At 35.5% G+C, this 22,584-nt stretch overlaps 1 protein-coding gene across 10 annotated transcripts in view; it reads left to right on the forward strand.

Annotated features, from left to right (window-relative positions):
• Positions 1–22,584, forward strand: part of DOP1A (DOP1 leucine zipper like protein A) — a 124,471-nt gene that overhangs the window by 59,764 nt on the left and 42,123 nt on the right. For 7 of the 10 annotated variants that reach the window (XM_055534901.1, XM_055534904.1, XM_055534903.1 and 4 more), the window contains 9 exons: positions 3,147–3,245; positions 8,370–8,469; positions 9,213–9,322; positions 10,276–10,384; positions 12,029–12,149; positions 14,533–14,652; positions 17,644–17,758; positions 18,129–18,158; positions 18,451–18,684. In XM_055534901.1, coding sequence (XP_055390876.1) covers positions 3,147–3,245; positions 8,370–8,469; positions 9,213–9,322; positions 10,276–10,384; positions 12,029–12,149; positions 14,533–14,652; positions 17,644–17,758; positions 18,129–18,158; positions 18,451–18,684 — 1,038 coding nt within the window. The remainder of the gene's footprint in view (positions 1–3,146; positions 3,246–8,369; positions 8,470–9,212; positions 9,323–10,275; positions 10,385–12,028; positions 12,150–14,532; positions 14,653–17,643; positions 17,759–18,128; positions 18,159–18,450; positions 18,685–22,584) is intronic. The other 3 variants (XM_055534902.1, XM_055534906.1, XM_055534910.1) reach the window with 1 other exon arrangement.

The following is a 22,584-nucleotide window of genomic DNA, read 5'->3' on the forward strand; positions in this document are numbered from 1 at the left end:
TTTTTAATTTAAAAATTAAGAACAGAAGGAAACCATTTATGCCTATAGAGTGTGTACTCTTAAAATGAACAATGAATGGAAAAACAAGAAAACCCTAGATGGTCCTTTTGAAAAGTTTCAAATAAAACTTTGTGATTACTCATCCTTTCCTTTCTCCCCATGTAATTATGAACTGGCAGATTTTTATATGTATTTTGGTTATATTAAAGTATAATTAGCATACATTGAAATTAACTCATCTTATGTGTACAGTTGTATGAATTTGACAAATACATACAGACAAGCAACCAATACTATAAAATCAAGGTAAAGAATATTTCCATCACCCCCAAAAGTTCTTCTGTGTCCATTTATAGTCTCTCCCATTCCCCTACACCCCCAGGCCCTTGCAAACACTGCTCTATTTTCTATTCCTCTAGATTGTGCTTTTCACAGAATGTTACATAAGTAGAATCATGCAGTGTTAGCTGTTGTCTGGTGTCTTTCATTTTGTATAACACATTTGAGAGTCATCCATGTTTTGCATATGTCAATATGTATCAGTATCTCATATTGCTGTCTAGTATTTTATGAATGTACCACAGTTAGTTTGTTCATTCAGTGATTAACAAACATTTGCATTGTTTCCAGTTTGGGGCCGTTAAGAATAAAACTAATAATATAAACATTTTCATACAGTTATTTGTACAGATGTATGTTCTTTTTTTCCCCTACTCAGAACTATTCTTTTTTTAACTTTAAAAGTCAAGACACAATTGAGTGTCTGAGCACATGATAGTTGATTTACAATATTGTGTTCGTTTTAAATGTGCAGCGAAATGATTCAGTTATACATATACATGTATCTGTTCTTTTTCAAATTCTTTCCCCATTTAGGTTATTACAGAATATTGAGTTCCCTGTGCTATATAATAGGTCCTTGTTGGTTATCTATTTTAAATATAATAGTGTGTATACGTTAATCCCAACCTCCTAATTTATCCCTCCCTACTTTGGTAACCATAAGATTGTTTTCTAAGTCTGTGAATCTGTTTCTATTTTGTAAATATGTTCATTTGTGTCATGTTTTAAAAGATTCTGCATATAAGTGATGGTATATGATATTGGTCTTTGACTTGCTTCACTTAGTATGATAATCTCTGGGTCAGTGCATGTTGCTGCAGATGTCATCGTTTCATTCTTTTTTTCTGGCTGAGTAGTGTTTCTTTATATATATGTACCACATCTTTAAACAGACATTTTTCTTGAGAAAATAAATACCTAGGAATGGAATTCTTGGTTCATATGTTAAATATGTTTAACTTTTTAAAATAACATTGAGATATAACTCGCATGCTGTGAAATTTATCCTTTTGCATTGTATAATTCAGTGGCTTTTAGTATAATTCCCAAAGTTGTACAGCTATCACCATTATCTAATTTGAGAACATTTTCATCACCCTAGAAAGAAACCCCATCAATACCCATTAATCACATCACAATTTCTCTTCACTCCTGTCTCTAGCAACCACTGATCTATTTTCTGTTTCTATAGATTTGCTTAGTTTGCACATTTTGGATATTAAATTCTTATCATACATATGATTTCAAAATATTTTCTCCCATTCTCCCATTCCCAAATGATATAAATAGTGTAAATGTCCATCATTAGGAGCCTAGTTAAATTAGGATTAATCTATGAAAGGAAATATTTCTCTAGCTATAAAAACTGAAACTCTTTTTAGTGTTAAAGAAAGCACTTCAGAATGTGCTATTAAATGAAAAAGGCAGAGTTTGTGAATTGTTTTCTCACCTTCTTGATAGTGTGCTTTAAAGCACAGAAATTTTAATTTTGGTCATATACAATTTACCCATTTTCTTTTTTTTCTTTTTTCTTTTTTGAAGAAAGGGAGAGTGCAAGGGCCACGCCGACGCCCGCGTGCCGTCCTCCCTCCTCCCACCGGCCGGGGCAGAGGGAAGGGACACGCGCGCAGACGCGTGTGACAGCGGCGACAGGCACACCGCCGGCCCCCCCAATTTACCCATTTTCTTTTTTGTCATTTGTTGCTGATAGATATATCTAAGAAATTGTGTCCAAGATCAAACAGATTTACTTCTATATTTTCTTCTAATATATTTTTTATAAGAAACTACCAAACTGTCTTCCCATGTATTATTACATTTCCTTTTAATAACTTAATGGAAGTGTTAAATAAATCATTGTTTAAATTTTCTTTCAAAAACAAGTGTCATAACTGGAAAATAATTTACATTACTTCACAGAGGACTAACCTCCTTATTATTCAAAAAGCTACATAAATTAATAAGTAAATGTTAACAATCAAGTAGAACAATGGATTTGAACATAATCTTAACCTAAGGAAATAAAAATAATTCAAAGATATTAAAAAAATTCTCAACATTATTTATAATAAGAGAAGCAAGAGTATAAACTATATCAAGATACCCTTTTTCATGTATTAGATTCACAAAAACAAAAAATGTGCAGGTAAACACAAGACACATTGCTGGTGAGAATATAAATATGCAAAACCTTAAGAGAAAACATTACTTTATTTAAATTGTAACAGCATATATTCCAAGATATGGCAATTCTGCTTTGAAAGATTTGTCCTACGGGTGTGCTTGTACATTATATGTCTATTGCAACATAATTTACAATAGTAAATGATATAAATAGTGTAAATGTCCACCATTAGGAGCCTAGTTAAATTAGGATTAATCTATGAAAGGAAATATTTCTCTAGCTATAAAAACTGAAACTCTTTGTAGTGTTAAAGAAAGCACTTCAGAATGTGCTGTTAAATGAAAAAGGCAGAGTTTGTGGTATATGCTTGCATGTTTTTTATTTACTTATATTTGAAGAAAATATTCACTAGTCTTTATTGCTTGCACAAAGAAAACTGGGTAATTAAAAACAGAGATGGGAGAGAACTTTTGGCTGTGTACTCTTTAGTTATTCTTAATTTTGAACTATTATAATATGTTTACCTATCTAAAGCAATGTCAGTATGTATAATTAGTGGTTAAAAAAAATTTGAAAACGTATTTTTATTTTTTAGGGAGAACTGAAGCATTGTCACATTTTCATGGTAACTATTTCCCAAGTTAATACACAATAAATACTAAAGGCTCTCTTATTTTAGGTAGAAGCAGTAAGTACTTCGGTGCAGGATTCAAGTGTGCTCGTCCAGAGAAGCACACTGGACCTCATACTCTTCTGTTTTCCGTTCCACATGAGTCAGGTAAAACATTAATGCCAGTTTCAATATAAGGCATTCTTTGGAAATTCATAGATTCCTGATCTGTTGTTATTTTTAAAATTATATTTAAGTTGGATTCTCTTGTTTTATCAACCAGCAAGTACACAGAAAACATATTTCCTTTTTAAGGAATGGACTTTCTAAAATTTGAGGGGAAACAAGATTTATTGATTTGGGTAAAAATATGGAAAGTGAAATAGATTATTTCATACCTTAAGAAAAAAGTTCTAACCTATCAAAAGCAAGAGATATACTATATTCATTGCTAGCCATGAGTGAACCACAGCTCACTCTTGAGACCTTCTGCCCAGCTGTTATTTTTTCTTGGTTTGGTGATTGTGGGGATGTGTGTCAGACCATTAGCAGAGTTGGCTATAATTTGAAAGCTAAATATCTAGTTGCTCTGACATTCTCTAGTACAGTTGAGCCTTGAACAAGTGTTTGAACTTCGCGAGTCCACTTATACACAAATTCTGTCCAGTAGTAAGCACTATAGTACTACAGGATCCATGGTTGTTTGAATCAGGGATGTGAAGCTGCAGATATGGAGGTCCAACTAAAATTTTCCTTGAATTTTTTCAATTAGCTGTCAGTTCCCCTTAACCTCCTTGTTGTTCATGGGTCACCTGTACTTTCATGATAGATGAGAACAGCTCACTTAAATCATAAATGAAGCTGGAATTTAATTGAATCAGTATCCTGATTTTTAAGGAAGTCATCTAAATTATTTTGAGTTGTAAACTCTGATGAACGAGTTTGAACAACAATGTGTAAGTATTCAGAATGGTGTTGCTACATGCCTAACAAATGTAATATGAATAAGTTATACCTTGGAAAAGTAAGTTTATTTCGCAAACATCATTAGCAGAAAAGACCATTATTTTGGGCTTTGTAAGAGCTGTTAATAGATAACTAGTGCGTTTTCATTACGACTGGCCATGCTCAAATTTTTCCTTATTACTTTATTCAGTTTGAAATTGAGTTGTTAATGATTGAAGAATTTTACACTTTATTGCCTATACAGCTCCTAGTAGTAGGAACAGTATGTTACTACATACTGGAACAGTATGTTACAGGGGTAAGACATAAACTACCCCTAGTTTCTATTTTAAGACTTAACCATCCTTAAGCCAGGGGCCTTTGTTCTGCCTCTGACTTTTCACTGAAACACCTGCTGGGACATATCAGGATAATCTAAACTTACACTGTAGAGGTGGGCAAGCCGCTCACAAGGTAAAAATGATTTTCTACTTTTTAAAATGCTCATAAAAGAAAACAAAGAAGAATATGATAAAGAAACATGTGGCTCAAAAGCCTAAAATGTTTATTATCTGGCCCTTTGTTGAAAAAACTCATTAACTTTTACTCTTAAGCATTCCCATTGCTTTCTTCCCTTTCAAACATTCAGCAGTCTTAGTCCTTCAGTATACTGATAGAGGATTGAGCAAGACCTAAAGAATTAAGTCATGGTAGAGTTCACTTGAGAAGAACGTGTAATCTCAGTGGACTAGTATTTCTCAACCTTTTTCCAACATGAGCTTCCTTCAGAACTTGCTTACTCTACCACTTCAGTATCCCTACCAGCCAAGAAGATTTTCTTCTGGCTTCCTTCTGTATAATTTGCATTATGAAAACAATAGCTATGTTGAATATATTTCTTAAAAAGTACATACTCTACCCAGACCCAATTCTCTCTCCCCCATTACCATACCATATTATTAGGTTACCTGAGAAAAAGGATCAAAGGATCATGACAAAGTAATCTTTCTTCCCCACTTCCCTCCTTTCCATGTCTTGCCTATAATAAACTCATAACCAGTATCGGTTGTATTTGTAGTTGAAGAGAGCCTTTATTACCTTATCCCAAAAAGAGTGCTGTTAGGGGTGTTAGCACTTGCCAAGTTTGTTAGACTCTTTTTATTTTTTGTTTTTTACAGAAAGTTCCCAGGTGGCTCTAGCAGTAAAGAACCTGCTTGCTAGTGCAGGAGATGTAAGAGGCAAATTCAATCCCTGGGTCAGGAAGATCCCCTGGAGGAGGGCAGGCTACCCACTCCAGCATTCTTGCCTGGAGAATTCCATGAACAGAGAAGCCATGGTGGGCTAAGGTCCATAGGTTGTGAAGAGTCAGACACAGTGAAGTGACTTAGCATGACCCGAATCTCTAGAAGTTACACCTTTAATTGAGATTGTAGCAGAGTTTTTTTTCCATGTTAGAAATATGTGGTGATGTCAGTAGTAAACACGAAGTGACTTCTTTCTTTCTCAAGGATGGGTTTCCTCTCAAAATAAGATTGGAAGATATTCAGGATCTTGTGACAGTATCTATAATGTATATATCTGAGATTAAATAGATCAGCAGTTCTTTGGTTTCATGGGCCCATTACACTCTTTAAAAATATTGAGAATCCTAAAAATTCTTTTGCTTATATAGGTTAGATCTATCTATGTTTATCATATTAGAAATTAAAACTGATAAATATAAAATATTTATTTAAATATTAAATAAATATTAAAATTTTAAATTTAAATTCCCTTAAAAATAATAACAAGATTATCACACTATAACAAATAGTATTAAAGTATCTTCTAACACATTAAAAAATTATTACATTAGCACTGTTTATGTTTTTGTAAATCTCTTTAGTGTCTGGTCTAACAGAAAGCAGAATGCTGGTATCTACTTTGACATTCACTCTGTTGTGGTTTTTTAGTTTTTTTTTTATTAAAGTATCTGAATTAAGTTAGAGCTCATACAGATACTAGTTGGAAAAGGAGAGTACTTCAATAGTCTTTTTTTGTTAAAATAGTATATTCTTCTTTGGTGCTTTCCAAAACTTGACAAGCTATAGTTTTTTTAAAAAAAACTAGTTGTAATATGAAGTCAAAAACCATATCTGTGAACTTTTCATAGTCTGTTTGATTAAAACCCACTGGTCTTACACTTTGAATGGATCTTGTACCATATATGCTTTTGTAACATGACAGTTGGCTGTTTGGAAAGTGTCGTTTTATTGAACTTTTTGTGTCTCTCAAGTGCTCACACTTGGGCTTCCCTGGTAGCTCAGTTGGTAAAAAAAATCTGCCTGCAGTGCAGGAGACCCAGGTTTGATCCCTGGATTGGGAAGATCCCCTGGAAAAGGAAATGGCAACCCACTCCAGTATTCATGCTTGGAAAATCCTATGGACAGAGGAGCCTGGCGGGCTACAGTCCATGGGGTTACAAGAGTTGGAGACAACTTAGTGACTAAACCACAAAGTGCTAACACAGCAATAAATGATCACGTTTACTAGCATGACCACTGATCTCATCAGTAAGTTTGTTAGGTATTGGAAGCTTTCAAGTCAGTTCACTTCAGTATAATTTCAATCCAAATACAGATTTCCCAAAATCTAATTTTCTCTTGGAAGCTCAGATTTTATTATTTGTAACAATGAATATTGTTTTCCTTGAAGTGATAGGCTCACTTTGTTTATTTTTGAGAAAGTTTCTACCAAGTGTCCAAGCCTGAAGAATCGTAGATCATGTCAGTCATTCTTCCAGGTGAAAGTAGAATGACAGAAGCTGGTAGTTCGCCTCACAGTTCACATAGTCACAGAAAGGTTTTCCCTGAGACATCCATCATGCTTCAGTTTACAGAAGGAGTGCTTTATGTGTGCTCCTGTCATTGCACGAAATAGTGCAGAATACAACATGAACTTGAGTCAAACATTTAATGCAATAAATGTTTGCTGTTTAATCAGCAGCATTCTTAAGTGAAACTGACTTTTCTTCTTTTTTAATTTTTTCTGAAAATATATGACAGTAAAAAGTACAGTCACTGAAAGTACAGTGGCTGCCACTGCTGGCGCTGTTTCTGTTTGTGCTAAGATGCGAGCAGTTTTACCCACTGTTGCATGAACAGAGCAAATGTTAACACGTACAAAAGGCAAATACCGACTTGGTATTGTGTTATAAATGTTTTCTTTACCTTGTGAGCCTCCCGAAGGGGTCGTAGAGATCTCCAGGAGTCTGGGGACCACCGTTTGAGAATTGCTTAGATTAATAGAAGATATCTGTGTTCCAATGAATAACAGTATTCTAGCAGCTCTTGATCTGTGTCCTTTAGCACGTCAGTTATTTCTCTAAGATTCCTTTAAAATAAGTAAGCTGGGTCAATCCCTTTCTACTAATGTCTGTCAAAAAGCATGGTGTAGTAAAAAGTTGCCTAGTATGATTAAGGAGAGGTGCATCCTCAAGCAGCTGGGGCACTAACCAGGCATTTAAATGCTTTGGCCCTGTGAGGGGCTCTGGTCCTTTATTCTAAAGTGGTTGTGAGACTAGTAGATTTCTACCTTACCTTGTAATGCTCACATTCCAAAATTCTAAAGCGACTATCTAGTGATATTCTTAAAATTGACAGCAATTTAATTAACTGCTTTCTTTTTGTCTTTGAACTTTAACCCTTTTAGCTAAAACCAGATCTCCTTTAGTAAATCATATTTTAAACATCTAATTATGGCTATTAGGAAAGAGGCAAAAAAAAATGAACTATTTCTCTTTAAAAAACCTGGAGTAAGATGAAAAAAAATTAAAATTTGTTAAAGCTGGGTGATGGGTTCAAAAAGAGCTCATTTATATTGTTTTCTGTATTACTCTATGTTTGAAATACTACAGATCAAAAATTTTAGACAGAACAAGAAATGAAAAACTTAGAATTGATGAAAACAGTGGAGTTCTAAAGAGTGTATAGTCAGTGTTGATACCACTGAAGACATAGTTTTCTCTTGTGTCTGTCCCTTCCTGCTCCATTTTCTTGGTTTTCTGTCTGACTTTGCTACTGTTGGATAGGATTAAGAACTTTAAAATGGAGGTTAAAATAATTCAGTTATAGTTTTAGCTGTGCAACTAAATAACTGTTACCCACCTTTTCTTATTGTTTCCTAATCTGTAAAAAATAAGTAATAATTCCTCTGTTCAGAAGATCGCATGAGATAATGTTATATGAAAGTACTTCATAAACCCTAAAGTTCTGAACATATTGTGAGGTATTATTTTTTTTAAAGAGGAAAAAAATGTGATATGTTTTTATATGGGATTAAGTACAACCACATTCCCAACTGTTGCAGGCCACTCGACCAGATATGATCCGGATCTTGTCGGCAGCGCTGCACGTAGTCCTGAGGAGGGATATGTCCCTGAACCGAAGACTTTATGCCTGGCTTCTCGGTAGGTGTTTGATGTGTGTGGTCTTATCTGGGAAAAGGATGAAGGGAAAATTTCCATACATAAGTATTATCAAGTTTATGTATGTCCTAAATGAAGAAACTAAAATTTACTTAAATAGACAACAGTAAAACAAAAAAAAAACAGTGATTAGCGTATGATATGAAGAAATCTCAAAAGCTTCTTAGTTGAAAAAGCTATTTCAATCTATGGATCATGTTCCCTTTGCCAAGATTTCTTTTTCTCCTTATAAATTGAAGCTGTTATACTATTAAGTATGTAGACAAAGAGGAATAAATTCATAATCAGAATTATGATGTAATATCCAAAACTTGAATCAGGACTATACTACTGCCCCACACATGGTACCTTCTCCCACTCAGGCAGTAAGTTACTGTGGACACTTTGCTTTTCTGTACTTTTTGTGAATGTCTGGCCTGTCTTTACGACTCTACTGCCCAGAGTGAGAAGACACAATACAACTTATTTTGAATTTTCTGAATCTTCAGTTATTTCACTGTTCGAAAAAAACAAGATAATTCTGAAAGTATACTATGATACTCACTTATGTATTGAATTGGTTTCCCTTTATTAAACTATCTAAAATGATCTCTCTTGCTGACATTGATTGGGCTACTAATTGGTAAGTGTTTAGTGCTGTTTCTGATATTTTGTTGTTTTGGTATTTAGTGAACAACAGTTTTAAGAATTCAGTTTTAATTTATTTTACCTTTGTTTCCATGGAGGTTTTGATAACAACGGTGCTATCATAGGACCCAGAAGCACAAGACACAGTAATCCTGAAGAACATGCCACTTACTATTTTACTACCTTTTCAAAAGACTTGTTGGTTCAGGTAATGGAGCTTTCTTTTTTTTTTTTTTTTTTTTTGTTACTCTATGACCACTGTAGTTACTCAATAAGTAATCTGTATGTCAAAGTCCTGCCTTCAATGAATTAATTTACAGTTGAAGGGGTGGAAATAAGACTCACAGACCTCCTAGGAATGACTGTAACAAGCCAATGACTACAGTAAAATGAATAAGTTATGGTAAGCTAGACTCACTTCTGTGTAAGTCCTGAGATCTTTTTTTCATTTACTTTGTTTTCCTGACTTCATTATAACATAATTGCAGCCTCTTACCTGTCTGCCCCTGTAAAAGTTGGAACTGTTCCAAAAATAAGTGAGCGCCCGTGTTACTTACTCTGAAATTCCAGGGAAATTTAGGTCGAAACAGGAATCTCAATGTGGTACAACTACTATTATGATGGAAATGTTACAATGATCCATAGGTTTATTTCATATTATTTTTTACTTCAATTATGTTTATTCAAGATATCTCCAAATAAACTGAGGAAATACATGGTATCTGAAATATTTTGAAATGAGTGAGGTTATATAAGAATACAGTTTTGAGTTATCGAAGGGAAAATAATGGTGTAATAGCGATACTACCATGATAACAGGCAGAATTTAGGGCATGTTGACTGTCAAGAGAAGTGATTTTATCTTTTAGGAAATCAAATTCATAAATTTATTTTTCTAAATTTTCTTTAATTTTTCACCTTCTTTCTAGAGACAATGTAAAGTACTTTCTTTCAAGACAAATGAATATAATTATTTTCCCCCCAGCCAAGGAAAAAAGCCAGCTTTGGCAAAAGAGCTTCAGAAAAACAATAGGAGATAAAAATCTCTGTTTACATATGGTTGTATGTAAAAAAAAAAAAAATTTTTTTTTTCTTTTTTTTAAGAAAAAACCCTTTAAATTTGTTTACTTAAATGACTAATATACTTTTTCTTTTTTGAAGGCAATGGTGGGAATCTTACAAGTGAATGTATTTGGAGAAGAGAGTACTCTAATGCAGGATTTAAAACCTTTTCGTATTTTAATCAGTTTACTGGACAAACCTGAGCTAGGTAATATATGCTATCCTAGGGCATAAGATCACATGTGGTTGTTTTGTATTGCTGCATAATAAAAATAAGACAAAGTAATACTTAGAAAAATTTTCGTATTTTGAGATGACCTATAAATACAGGTTTTCAATAATTCCTTGCTAAAATTTGCTCTGAAACAGAGGTCCCCAGCCTCCAGAATCTAATGCCTGATGGTCTGAGGTGGAACTGATGTAATCATAATAGAAATAAAGTACACAGTAAACTTAACGCACTCGAGTCATCCCAAAACCATCCCTCCTCCCCTCCAACCATCTGTGGAAAAATTGTCTTCCACAAAACTAGTCCCTGGTGCCAAAAAGATTGGGGACCACTGCTCTAGAACATTAAGATACAGATATACATTCAACTCTGAGAAGACAATGGCACCCCACTCCAGTACTCTTGCCTGGAAACTCCCATGGACAGAGGAGCCTGGTAGGCTGCAGTCCATGGGGTCGTAAAGAGTCGGACAAGACTGAGCGACTTCACTTTCACTTTTTCACTTTCATGCATTGGAGAAGGAAATGGCAACCCACTCCAGTGTTCTTGCCTGGAGAATCCCAGGGATGGGGGAGCCTGGTGGGCTGCCGTCTATGGGGTCACACAGAGTCGGACATGACTGAAGCGACTTAGCTTATACATTCAACTTATGTGTTATCATACGTCTACCCTGTACTACGTAGGTAGCAGGGTCACTTTAAAGATGCTCTCTAAGCTCCTCAATCCTGGCTAAGTTACTGAAATCAAAACATTGATGATCTGTCATGATTGTCTTATAATTCCCAGAATTCAAGGACTTAGGCAAAAATATTTTAGTCATATCCCTCAACTTTCTTCCCCACATCCTGTTTTTTTTGTGTTTTCCCTTTCTTCATTGTGTATTTCTTATATATTTGATCTGTTGGGAAGGCAGTTATGGCAGCTGGTGCAGAAATTAAGAAAAGCCTGGACAAAATAAAATGAAGTAATAAGATGTAATTTTATTAAATTATATATAGGCATTTTAGAAAATAAGCATAAGTTCGCCTACCAACTCTTAAAATAAAAATGAAAAAATTTAAGTATAAAGATAACTTGAGTTGTACCAATGGCTTTGATAGTTAATCTTAACTATTAATGTGATAATAGATGAAGTTCAGAAAATTTTTTAAGATTGGTATCTCTTACAGCAATAAAGGTTAGCCTTGTAAATTTTTGTATTATTTTAATTAATAATAGTAATATAAGTTACATTAATTGAATACCCATTATATTCTGGAAACTATGCTATCTATCTTACAAAATTTTTCCTAACCCTTAATACTGATCGTTCTATAAATTTATTCTTATTATCCTCATTCTACATGAAGAAATTAAAATTCAAAGGAGTTTAAATTGTCCAAGCTGAAAGAGCTTTTAACTGGCAAAACCAATTTTCCTGATTCTGTAATTTCTAAATAAACATTTGTTCAGTTATTTACTATTTTGTGTTAGCTTCTCAGGATGTGAAGTTTAGTTTCACTTCTAGAAAAAACATTATTTTTTCAAAATACTTGTTTTAAAGCATACTTTAATTGTGTCAATTTGTAGATAATCATGATTTATAATGTTAATTATTATCTTTAATATGTGTATTAATTTTAGGACCTGTAATCCTAGAAGATGTCCTAATTGAAGTGTTTAGAACGTTATATTCTCAGTGCAAAGCAGAATTGGATCTTCAAATGGAACCACCCTTCAGCAAAGATCATGCTCAGTTAAGCAGGTAAATTACCAAAAAATTAAGCATGACACAAAGATCCTCATTTACTGATACTTAAAAGGAGACATTGGTGTATGAAATTTGTGTTATGAACGAGTAAATTTAAGGTCCTACTATATTTTAGAAATATGAACTTTCATAATTAACTGCACTGACCTTTCAAGCAGAGAATGACTGCTGTGTAGCCACCACCTTCCAGGGTTGGCTCTCAAGCTCGCCAGTTTAGAAAACTAAATTTTAGCCGTTAATGTGAAGATATAGATTCCAGGGAATTCATTCACACCTATCAAAGTCACAAGAGATTAGCTGCCACATATCAGTTAATAACGAAAGCTGTACCTTGTTTGGTAATCAGGACTAATAGTTTGCATGGAGGAGTGCCTCTTGGTACCTTGACATACTCAGGAGACCAAAGAATAGATCAGAAAAACACTTGAACAGTCATTTCAGATGAATCAAAGGGCAATAGGTATTCTTTACCGACTTTTTTCAACTGATTATTTCCTCTTTCAGATTGTTTATCTGTGTGTTTGTGGGTTAAGTCACTTGAGTTGTGACTTTTCGCAACTCTGTGGACTCTAGCCCACTAGGCTTCTCTGTCCGTGGGATTCTCCAGGCAACAATACTGGAATGAGTTGCCATGCCCTCCTCCAGGGGATGTTGCTGACCCAGGGATTGAACCCTCATCTCTTACATAAGGCTCCTGCTTTGGCCAGCAGCTTCTTTACCAGTAGCGCCACCTGGGTGTGTGTGTGTGTGTGTGTGTGTGTGTGTGTGTGTGTGTGTGTATATATATATTTTTTTTTTTTTAATGGCTGGGACAAGTCAGATAATGTTAACATATCCTATTCTCTAAGTCAATGGTAGATACATATTGACAGTCTTATTTTTTCATTTCTTTTCTACTTTAAGGAGCATACTTCTTTCCCAGTCTCACCTATCATTATGACAAAGGATTCAAGGGAGTGATTTCTTTTACATACTTTGCATTTGATTTGATTTATTTGGCCACACTGTGTGGCTTGTGGGATCTTAGTTCCCTGCCCAGGAACTGCACCCAGGTCCTCAGCACTGCAAGTGCAGAGTCCTAACCACTGCACTGCCAGAAGGCTCCCACTGTGCGTTTTAGTAGTGCCACCTTGGTGAGACTTTGGAGACAACCTGGCTTTCCTAAAACATACTTTTTATATATTAAGCCTTTTAAGACACTTTTTGCCTTCTAGTAAGTAAAATCCTCTCCAATTTTTGTTTGAGAAGTAATTATTGACTAACCTCGTACTCTGTGTGTGTGTATATAAGTCACTCCGTTGTATCCCAATTCTTTGTGACCCCATGGACTGTAGCCCACCAGGCTCCTCTGTCCATGGAATTCTCCAGACAGGAATACTAGAGTGAGTAGCCATTCCTTTCTCCAGGAATCTTCCTGACCCAGGGATTGAACCCAGGTCTCCTCCATTACAGGCAGACTCTTTACTGTCCGAGCCACCCCAGGGAAGCCCACCTTGTACTCTCTTTCATTTTGTGCACAGCCTGATCATTTATTTTGTCCTATAAAGTATTTAGGGCTTCCCAGGTGGCTCACCTGCCAGCACAGGCAACAATAGGGCACATGGATTTGATCCCTGGGTTGGGAAGATCCCCTGGAGTAGGAAATGGTAACCTACTCCAGTATTCTTGCCTGGAAAATTCCATGGACAGAGGAGCCTGGTGGGCTACAGTCTGCGCTCCTGAGCACATAGAATATTTAATTAGCTTTGTGCTATAACGTGCTTGTTGTAATCGACAGTACCTGACTATATATAAAAACAATTGTTTTAATTGTTAAGGTTGAAAGGAAATGGTAGGTAGGTGAGTATTTAATAGGCTACAAGGTTCCCAGTTGAAATAGCAAAGTTATTTTTTCCTGGTGGAATTTCAGTAAGAATGTCTATTCACAGTATTAGTTCTTTTTGTTACTGAAACTCGCAAAATAAACTTAACCTTTCTCAAACAAATCCTGAATAGTGCAGGAAAGCAGACAAAATTCTTTCAGAATCAAGGCTGTCAAAATCAAATCACAGTTCTGTTTACATGTGCTAAGGAAAACAAAGGAATTTAATGCCAGATTCAGGCTCTCAGAATAGTTCAGAAAGAACTTCCTGTTCTGCAGGAAGCACAGCTTTTTCTCTTATGCAAAGCTGATTTCTGAGCTTAATCATACATTTAAGTTATAACAACTCAAATTTGGAAAAATAACTGCGCATAAAGTAGGTAAAAATTACTTGTTGCAGTATTGTCATTTTTAAGTTTTCTAGGAACATGTACTCCCCTAATAACTTTGCAGTCACATTTAAATTTGAAAATGTAAATGTTAACATTTATCAGTTTTTGTATTTTTTTTTTTTAGTAAATTAAGGGAAAATAAGAAAACTGCAGAACTGATTAAAACTGCCAACCTTCTCTTTAATTCCTTTGAGCCTTATTATATGTGGGATTACGTTGCACGTTGGTTTGAAGAATGTTGTAGGTATGTTAAATTGTTTTATTCATTTTAATCTAATAGTCTTTGTTTTTTGAGTTTTTGAGTTTAATGAAAAAAATATTCTTTTATACAATCTAGTACTACTACTAACAATTATTATTTATTTAATGGCCATAATCTGTTTTTGCTGTGTCATTCTAGAATACAGAATCATAGATCATATAATCTTAGCTTTGAAAAGGAGTTTAGAGATGAGTAATTGAGTCAATAGAATAGATGAAAAAGATTGCCCCTTTCCAATCTATAGTAATCTAGGTTTTCATTGTTGTAGAGGAAATAGCAAATTTGTGGCTGGTCAGCACACTCTCCCAAAATGCTTCTCATTTTGAATAACAAAAAATTCCTTGGTCGCTTTTGTGTTTTTAAAAACATAGAAGCAGCCTATATTGTTATCCACCCCTTAGGACTTACAGCTTAAAAAATGCTCTGAAAACCCACTAATACTAGTGACTCTGAGTAGAATTTTTATCTGGATTCTAGATCAAATCCTCTCAGAACCAGATTAATTAAACTTCAAGACTCAAGGGCATATAGTCAACAAGTAAGCCTTTATGATCTTAGATTTAGAAGTCTTAAAACTATAAAGCATTAATCCATTTAATGATTTAGAAAGTTGCATGCTTACTCATTGAACTGCTACTGCTAGACATATAGAGAATCCCTGTCTTCAAAGAGCTCATAGCAACAGCCAGTAAGACATGCACACGCTTATTCCTAGTATTAAAGGCTTACAGGTACCTTAAGAGAGAGATTATGATGTCGTAGGAATGTAGAAAGGCAATGCCAAAGAATTCTCAAACTACTGCACACTTACACTCATCTCACTTGCTAGCAAAGTGATCATCAAAATTCTCCAAGCCAGACTTCAACAGTACGTGAACCATGAACTTCCACATGTTCAAGCTGGAGTTAGAAAAGGCAGAGGAACCAGAGATCAAATTGCCAGCATCCGCTGGATCATGGAAAAAGCAAGAGAGTTCCAGAAAAACATCTACTTCTGCTTTATTGACTATGCCAAAGCCTTTGACTGTGTGGATCACAACAAACTGTGGAAAATTCTTAAAGAGTTGGAAATTCCAGACCACCTAACCTGCCTCCTGAGAAATCTGTATGCAGATCAAGAAGCAAAAGTTAGAACTGGACATGGAACAACAGACTGGTTCCAAATCAGGAAAAGAGTACGTCAGACTGTATATTGTCACCCTGCTTATTTAACTTATATGCAGAGTACATCATGTGAAATGCAGGACTGGATGAAGCACAAGCTGGAATCAAAATACTCAGGAAAATATCAATAACCTCAGATATGCAGAGGACACCACCCTTATGGCAGAAAGTGAAGAAGAACTAAAGAGCCTTTTGATGAAAGTGAAAGAGGAGAGTGAAAAAGTTGGCTTAAAACTCAACATTCAGAAAACTAAGATCATGGCATCTGGTCTCATCACTTCATGGCAAATGGTGAAACAATGGAAACAGTGAGAGACTGTATTTTTGGGGGGGGCTCCAAAATTGCTGCAGATGATGGCTGCGGCCATGAAATTAAAAGATGCTTACTCCTTGGAAGGAAAGTTATGACCAATCTAGACAGCGTATTAAAAAGCAGAGACATTACTTTGCCAACAAAGGTCTGTCTAGTCAAGGCTATGGTTTTTCCAGTAGTCATGTATGGATGTGAGAATTGGACTATAAAGAAAGCTGAGCGCTGAAGAATTGATGCTTTTGAACTGTGGTGTTGGAGAAGACTCTTGAGAGTCCCTGGGATAGCAAGGAGATCCAACCAGTCCTGTTTATTCGTTGGGAGGACTGATGTTGAAGCTGAAACTCCAATACTTTGGCCACCTGATGCAAAGGGCTGACTCATTTGAAAAGACCCTGATGCTGGAAAGATTGAGGGCAGGAAGAGAAGGGGCCGACAGAGGATGAGACGGTTGGATGGCATCACCGACTCAATGGGCATGAGTTTGGGTGGACTCGGGGAGTTGGTGATGGACAGGGAGGCCTGGTGTGCTGTGGTTCATGGGGTCACAAAGAGTCAGACATGACTGAGCGACTGAACTGAACTCAACTTTCTACATTCACATGCACACACACACACACACACACACACACACACAGATGCTTGCACGCATGCATGCACACACCCTTCTTTATTTGACCTAGAGTACTCCCTGAAGAACATCAAGTGCACCTTAATTAACCTGGACTGTTCCCTGAACAGCATTAACTGAGCCTTCAAGTGCTGCTGCTGCTGAGCCTTTACTCGTGCTGTCTTGTAAAATACTCTTCTCCCTCGCCCATCTGGAAAGGTTCAATAAAGAGGTCCTACCCCCTCAAATCTGCATCAGCATCTGCTTCTCATACACTGACATTATTTGTCTGTCTGCTTATATTTCTTGCTGGCTAGGGACTGGATCATGTTCTTTGTGTCTTCAGGGTGTAGGGCAGTGTATGATCATTTAGCATTAATACAATGTAATGTGCATGTTTGTTGGAGGAATGATCTCTACTGCTTGGATCAGAAGAATCTTCCTGGAGGAGGTAACTTTTGATCTGAAACCTTGAAGAATGGCTGTGTTCTGGATGTGAAAGGATAAGGTTAGGGGTGGATGACAGTCCAGAAGGACAAGTTGGTATGAACAAATGCTGGAAAATCAAGCAGCAAATAATGCATTTTAACTAAGAGAGGAAATGTATAGTGGGGGGAATGGGAAATAAGTCCCAAATAGAACCATCCAGAATACTTGGAAGTTCAGGATAGGGGTTACAGGGAGAGGTTCAGCCTAGGAATCTTGCTTTGGGACTTTTCCATGTAGAGATGCAGTAGTGTCCTAGGGGAAAGGGAACATACTTCATCACAAGAACTTAATTATGTGCATCCCAGTGTTGATGTGACTCACATTAAAAAGGCAACAGTGTAGTCACATGTTTTCAGATCACTTGATAGTATACTTGATAAAGTGAATTTTGTCCTTTTAGGAGGACACTGCATGCCAGACTTCAGACTGGGCCTGGAGATAGTAGTGAGTCATCTGAGTTACAGCTGACCAATTTCTGCTTACTGGTGGATTTTTTGTTGGATATAGTTTCTTTGGTAAGATCACCTTGGTAAAAAAATATTGGGGAAATGTAATAACGCAGCTCAAATATTTCACTCTGAAGATTGACCTCATCTTCAAATAAGTATCGTTTTTAAAATTAAATTGATTTTCCCTTTTAGCCTAGCTTTTTAAATAAAATTTTTCAAAGGTTTTGTCCTCTGACCTATATAATCTATAATACGTATATAATTCTTATATAATAAATGGAATTTATTTTGTAATTGCATGTTACTGAAGTCTTACATGTTTAGTATATAGTAGTCTATTGCTGCCTTTGTATTCATTAATGATTCTATTAAATGAATACTGTTGGAAATCTTTTCCCCTTTTCTCTCCTCAATTCTTTGCTTTCTCCTTTTGAAGCCTACTAGAAGTATGAGGGTGCTATGTCAGGTATGACATTCAGCCTGTTTTGTTTTTAACTGATTCTATTTACTTTTTTATATTATAATTTCAGTATTATAAGAGATAAAACTGGGGTTCTTCTATAATACATGCTTTGAAGTACTTAAATTGAGAATTTTGGAATAGAAATTTTATGTCCTTAGTAATAAATGACCAGTGTTAATTAAGAGCATGATACATATAAAACTATTTCCTTTTTCTATATATAGATTAAAAACAAATAACAAAACTCTGGAGTTATACACTGTGTAAACTTTTGTCATTTCACATTTATTTTCAGGAGACTTACATTGAAATCCAGACAGAACACTTACCCCAGTTGCTGCTCCGAATGATATCCGCCCTGACGAGCCATCTCCAGACATTGCGCTTGACCGAACTCACAGATTCGCTCAGGCTCTGCTCAAAGATTCTTAGCAAGGTTCAACCTCCTCTGTTATCTGCCAGCACTGGAGCTGTGTTGCAGTTTCCAAGTGGGCAGAGCAACTCAGTCAAGGAGTGGGAAGAGAAAAAGGTAATGTTTCGCTATTATTTTTTGTTCTAAACCAAATATATTTCTTCAAGGCAGAACAGTTTCTAACTAAAATCACTGCACGTAATCATTTAAATATTAGTGAATCTTTCCTTGTTCCCAGTGTTCTGGCAGTAGACTGTTTTGTAGGCTTTTTTGGCTCCAGTGCAATATAACTGTCTGTATTCACACTTTGCAAGAGAAATATATATAATTTATATAATATATATAATTTATATACAAGCAACATATATAATTTAAAATTTTCTGGTAACTACATTAAAAAAATTGAAAAAGGTAAAAATAATTCTAATTATATTTATCCCATTAGAACAAATATATTGTCATTCCAACATGTAATCAATATAAAATTGATGTAACATAAAAAATATTAGACATTTTACATTTTTTGGTACCACCTTCAAAATTCTACTGGGTATTTTTTACTTATAGCACATTCAAATACTAAATTTTTATTAGAAGTACTTTCTCTGTACTTAAGTTCATAAAATTTACATTTGAAAAATTAAATTCACATACCCAGGTTGTCCTAAACATACTTTAATGTTTTCTCGGAACTAAATTAAGTAAAATTTTAATTAAAATTAATTGTATTAAAAATTTTAATTTCTCTGTCAGATCAGCATATTTCAACAGCTCAGTAGGCCACATGTGTCTAGTAACTATCCTATTAAACAGCAGGCTTATAATCCAAACTTTATTGGTCCTTTTCATATGCGCACTAAATTTTTGACATGTTCTTCTTGAAATCCAGAATCTTTTTGCTCTCCTCAGTCTTCCAGATTCTTAATGCTTACTTTATGATGTTGAATAGAATTGTAACATAGTTGACCCTTGAACAACACAGGTTTGAACTGAGTGGGTCCACTTATATGCAGATTTTTTTTCCCACTAAATATATTGGAAAATTTTTTGAAAAATTGTGACAATTTGAAAAAAACTCTCAGATAAATAATATAGCCTAAAAATATCACAAAAATTAAGAAAAAGGTATGTTATGAATGCATAAAATATACATAGATATATAAAATGTGTTTTAATCAACTATTTATGTTACTGGTAAGACTTCCAGTCAACCGTAAGCTTTTAGTAGTTAAGTTTTGGGGGTATCAAAAGTTACATGTGGGTTTTTGACTTTGTAGGACCTCGGTTCCTCTAACCCCCACATTGCTCAGGATCAACTATAATTTTAATGTTTGGCGCTAGTAGCATATTTAAACAAGTATGGAAAAATCAAGAATTTAAAAGCTTTCAAGTTTATAGTACTACAATTCTTTTCTAGTGAATATTAGTGAAAACAGTAATGGAATCATGTAATTTCATTGAATATAGGCACAGAGGCACTGTGTTAAAACAAAAATTTAAAAATTTCTAGCATATTAGCATTTAAGGATTCGTTGCCTTAAATCCTGTGTTTGTGTATGTGCCCTTACTTTTTTGCTTTTTAATTTTGTCAGCCTGGCAAAATATTATCAGGATGATCTCATACAGCCTTTTCCATCAAGTCTTAACCCTAAACCTTTTTCCTTGTACCTCCTAAGTATATTGCTTTTCACATATGGAATGAGCATTACCACCAATTTAAATATATCCCAGGATCATCCTACATAAACTAAAACTAGTCTGTCTGATTTTCCTTTCCTACATGCGTATTATTTATATGGTGTACATATCAATTCCATTGGACAGTGCATTTTGTGTGCTGTTTTTTCTTTATGCCTCTAGTATCTTCTTAGGAATAAAACTAAAATAGATGTTAACTGTTAACTGGTTTGGTTTGTTTTTTTTTTTGAATGAGATTTTTGAAAGTTGGAGAGGGACTGTAGTGTTCTCTCAATAGCATATTCACATATTATGTAGAAAACATCTGGAGGCACTTTATTGGTGGTTAGAGGTAAGGTAAATAAGAACACCCATTCACGTTAAATGAAGAATAATTCAATAATATACTTTTGTAATATAGTGGTTGATTAACCTTAGATAGGCTTCCAGCCCACCCTACCTTTTGATCTTCTTGCCTATTTCCAGAGTATCTATGTTGTTTTTCTGTTTGGGGGGGGGGGGGTTTACTGAAACTTAATGGTATTATCTTCACTGAGATGTCTAAAATTGATAATATTTGAAAGCTGAGAGTATTTTCTGTATCTCTTTTTTTTGACACTGTAACTGATGGAATGATTCTTTTAAAAATTATAAATCTAATTTTGTCTCCATGCACTTAGTACATTTTTGTAAAATCAGTGCCCTGGATCTCTATACCCAAATGTCCAAACATGTCATTCCTTTCTATTTTCAGAAAGTTACTTTATTATAAAGCTATCTGAACCATAGTTATGTAATATAGACCGTACAACTAAGGAATATAAATGTATGCAAGTGTAACTGAATTTATAGTATGAATTCTATTAACATAATGTCACCCATTGTTCTATAATCTTCATATGGAAAAGATTAATACAGAAGTAATAATAAGCTAATGACAGTTTTACCATTTAAACAAGATTTGTGGTTTTTTTAATGTATTAATACAAGATTTTTCAAAGGAGAAAAATGGACAGGTTCAGTTCAAATGGCCACCTTTAATCTTTTGCATTATAATGTGACAGTTCTTAATGCTGTTATAGAGACAGTGATCTGCTGCCATGAAGGGAGTATGAACTTGGAATCATCTAATCTGAGCTCTTCTGCTAAATATTAAGCTTATTTTCTGTGATCTTGGGCAAGTTTTGTATTGAACTTCCGTGAGCCTCAGTTTTGTTTTGTTTTTTACCTTTGAAGTAGAGAAAATAACCTCCCTCCATTCAGCACCCACTCTGTGTACCCAGCAGTGGACCAGGCATACCTTGGTGAACTCTGCCCTTCCCAACACTTTCCTTCTACTTGGGAGACACACATTAAAGAAATCATTACACATTTAATTATAGCTGTGATAAATGTATGAAGGAAAGTATAGAGTGGTCAGAATGTGGGAAATGGGGTGATCTGACCTAGATCAGGGGCCAGGAAAAGCTTTCTTGAGGAAGAGTTGTCTGAGTGCAGCTCTAGAGGAGTCAGCGCAGGTGCGGTGGGACGCAGAGAGCACTAGACAGAGCAGGGAGCATCTGCACAGACGCCCAGGCGCAAGGAGTGCCCCGCAGACGGTGAGGGAGACACCGCTGTCGGCGCAGGTGGGGGCCAGGCCTTACAGACCCTTGTCACTGTACTAAGGCTTTTATTCTTTATCTTAGCAGCAATGGAAAGACACTGAAGGGAAAAAGGCAAGTGACATAGTCAGATTTGTGTATCAGAAATGTTACTCTGACTGCAGTTTGAGGTATGGATCTGAGAAACAGAAATGGATGTGGGGAGACGTGCAGTAGTGCAGGTGAGAGGTGGTGATAACATGTACTAACACCAAGGGGGAGTGAAGACAGAAATGGATGGATCAGCCATGTGTTGAGGAGGAAAAGTCCATAAGCTGTAGTAATGGACTGGTAGGGTAACAAGTGACTGCTAACATTTATTGTTTAATAAGTGGCAAGTACTGTATATACAGGGGCTTCCCTGGTGGCTCAGATGGTAGAGAACGTACCTGCAATGTGGGAGACCTGGCTTCGATCCCTGGGTCAGTAAAATTTCCTGGAGAAGGGAATGGCTACCCACGCCAGCATCCTTGCCTGGAGAATTCCATGGACAGAGGAGCCTGGCAGGCTACTGTACATAGAGTTGCAAAGATTTGGACATGACTGAGCGACTTACCCTTTCACTTTTTCCCCCTACTGTATACATTATCTTAACTTAATCCTCATAGTAATTCTTAAATGTACAAAATATTGCCATCTCTGTTACATAGATTAGGTAACCTGGGTTTGGAGAGGTTTAGTAATTTGCCAAATGAGAAAA

Source organism: Bubalus kerabau, chromosome 9 (genome assembly GCF_029407905.1).
Source record: "Bubalus kerabau isolate K-KA32 ecotype Philippines breed swamp buffalo chromosome 9, PCC_UOA_SB_1v2, whole genome shotgun sequence".
In the NCBI taxonomy this organism is placed as follows: Eukaryota; Metazoa; Chordata; class Mammalia; order Artiodactyla; family Bovidae; genus Bubalus; species Bubalus kerabau.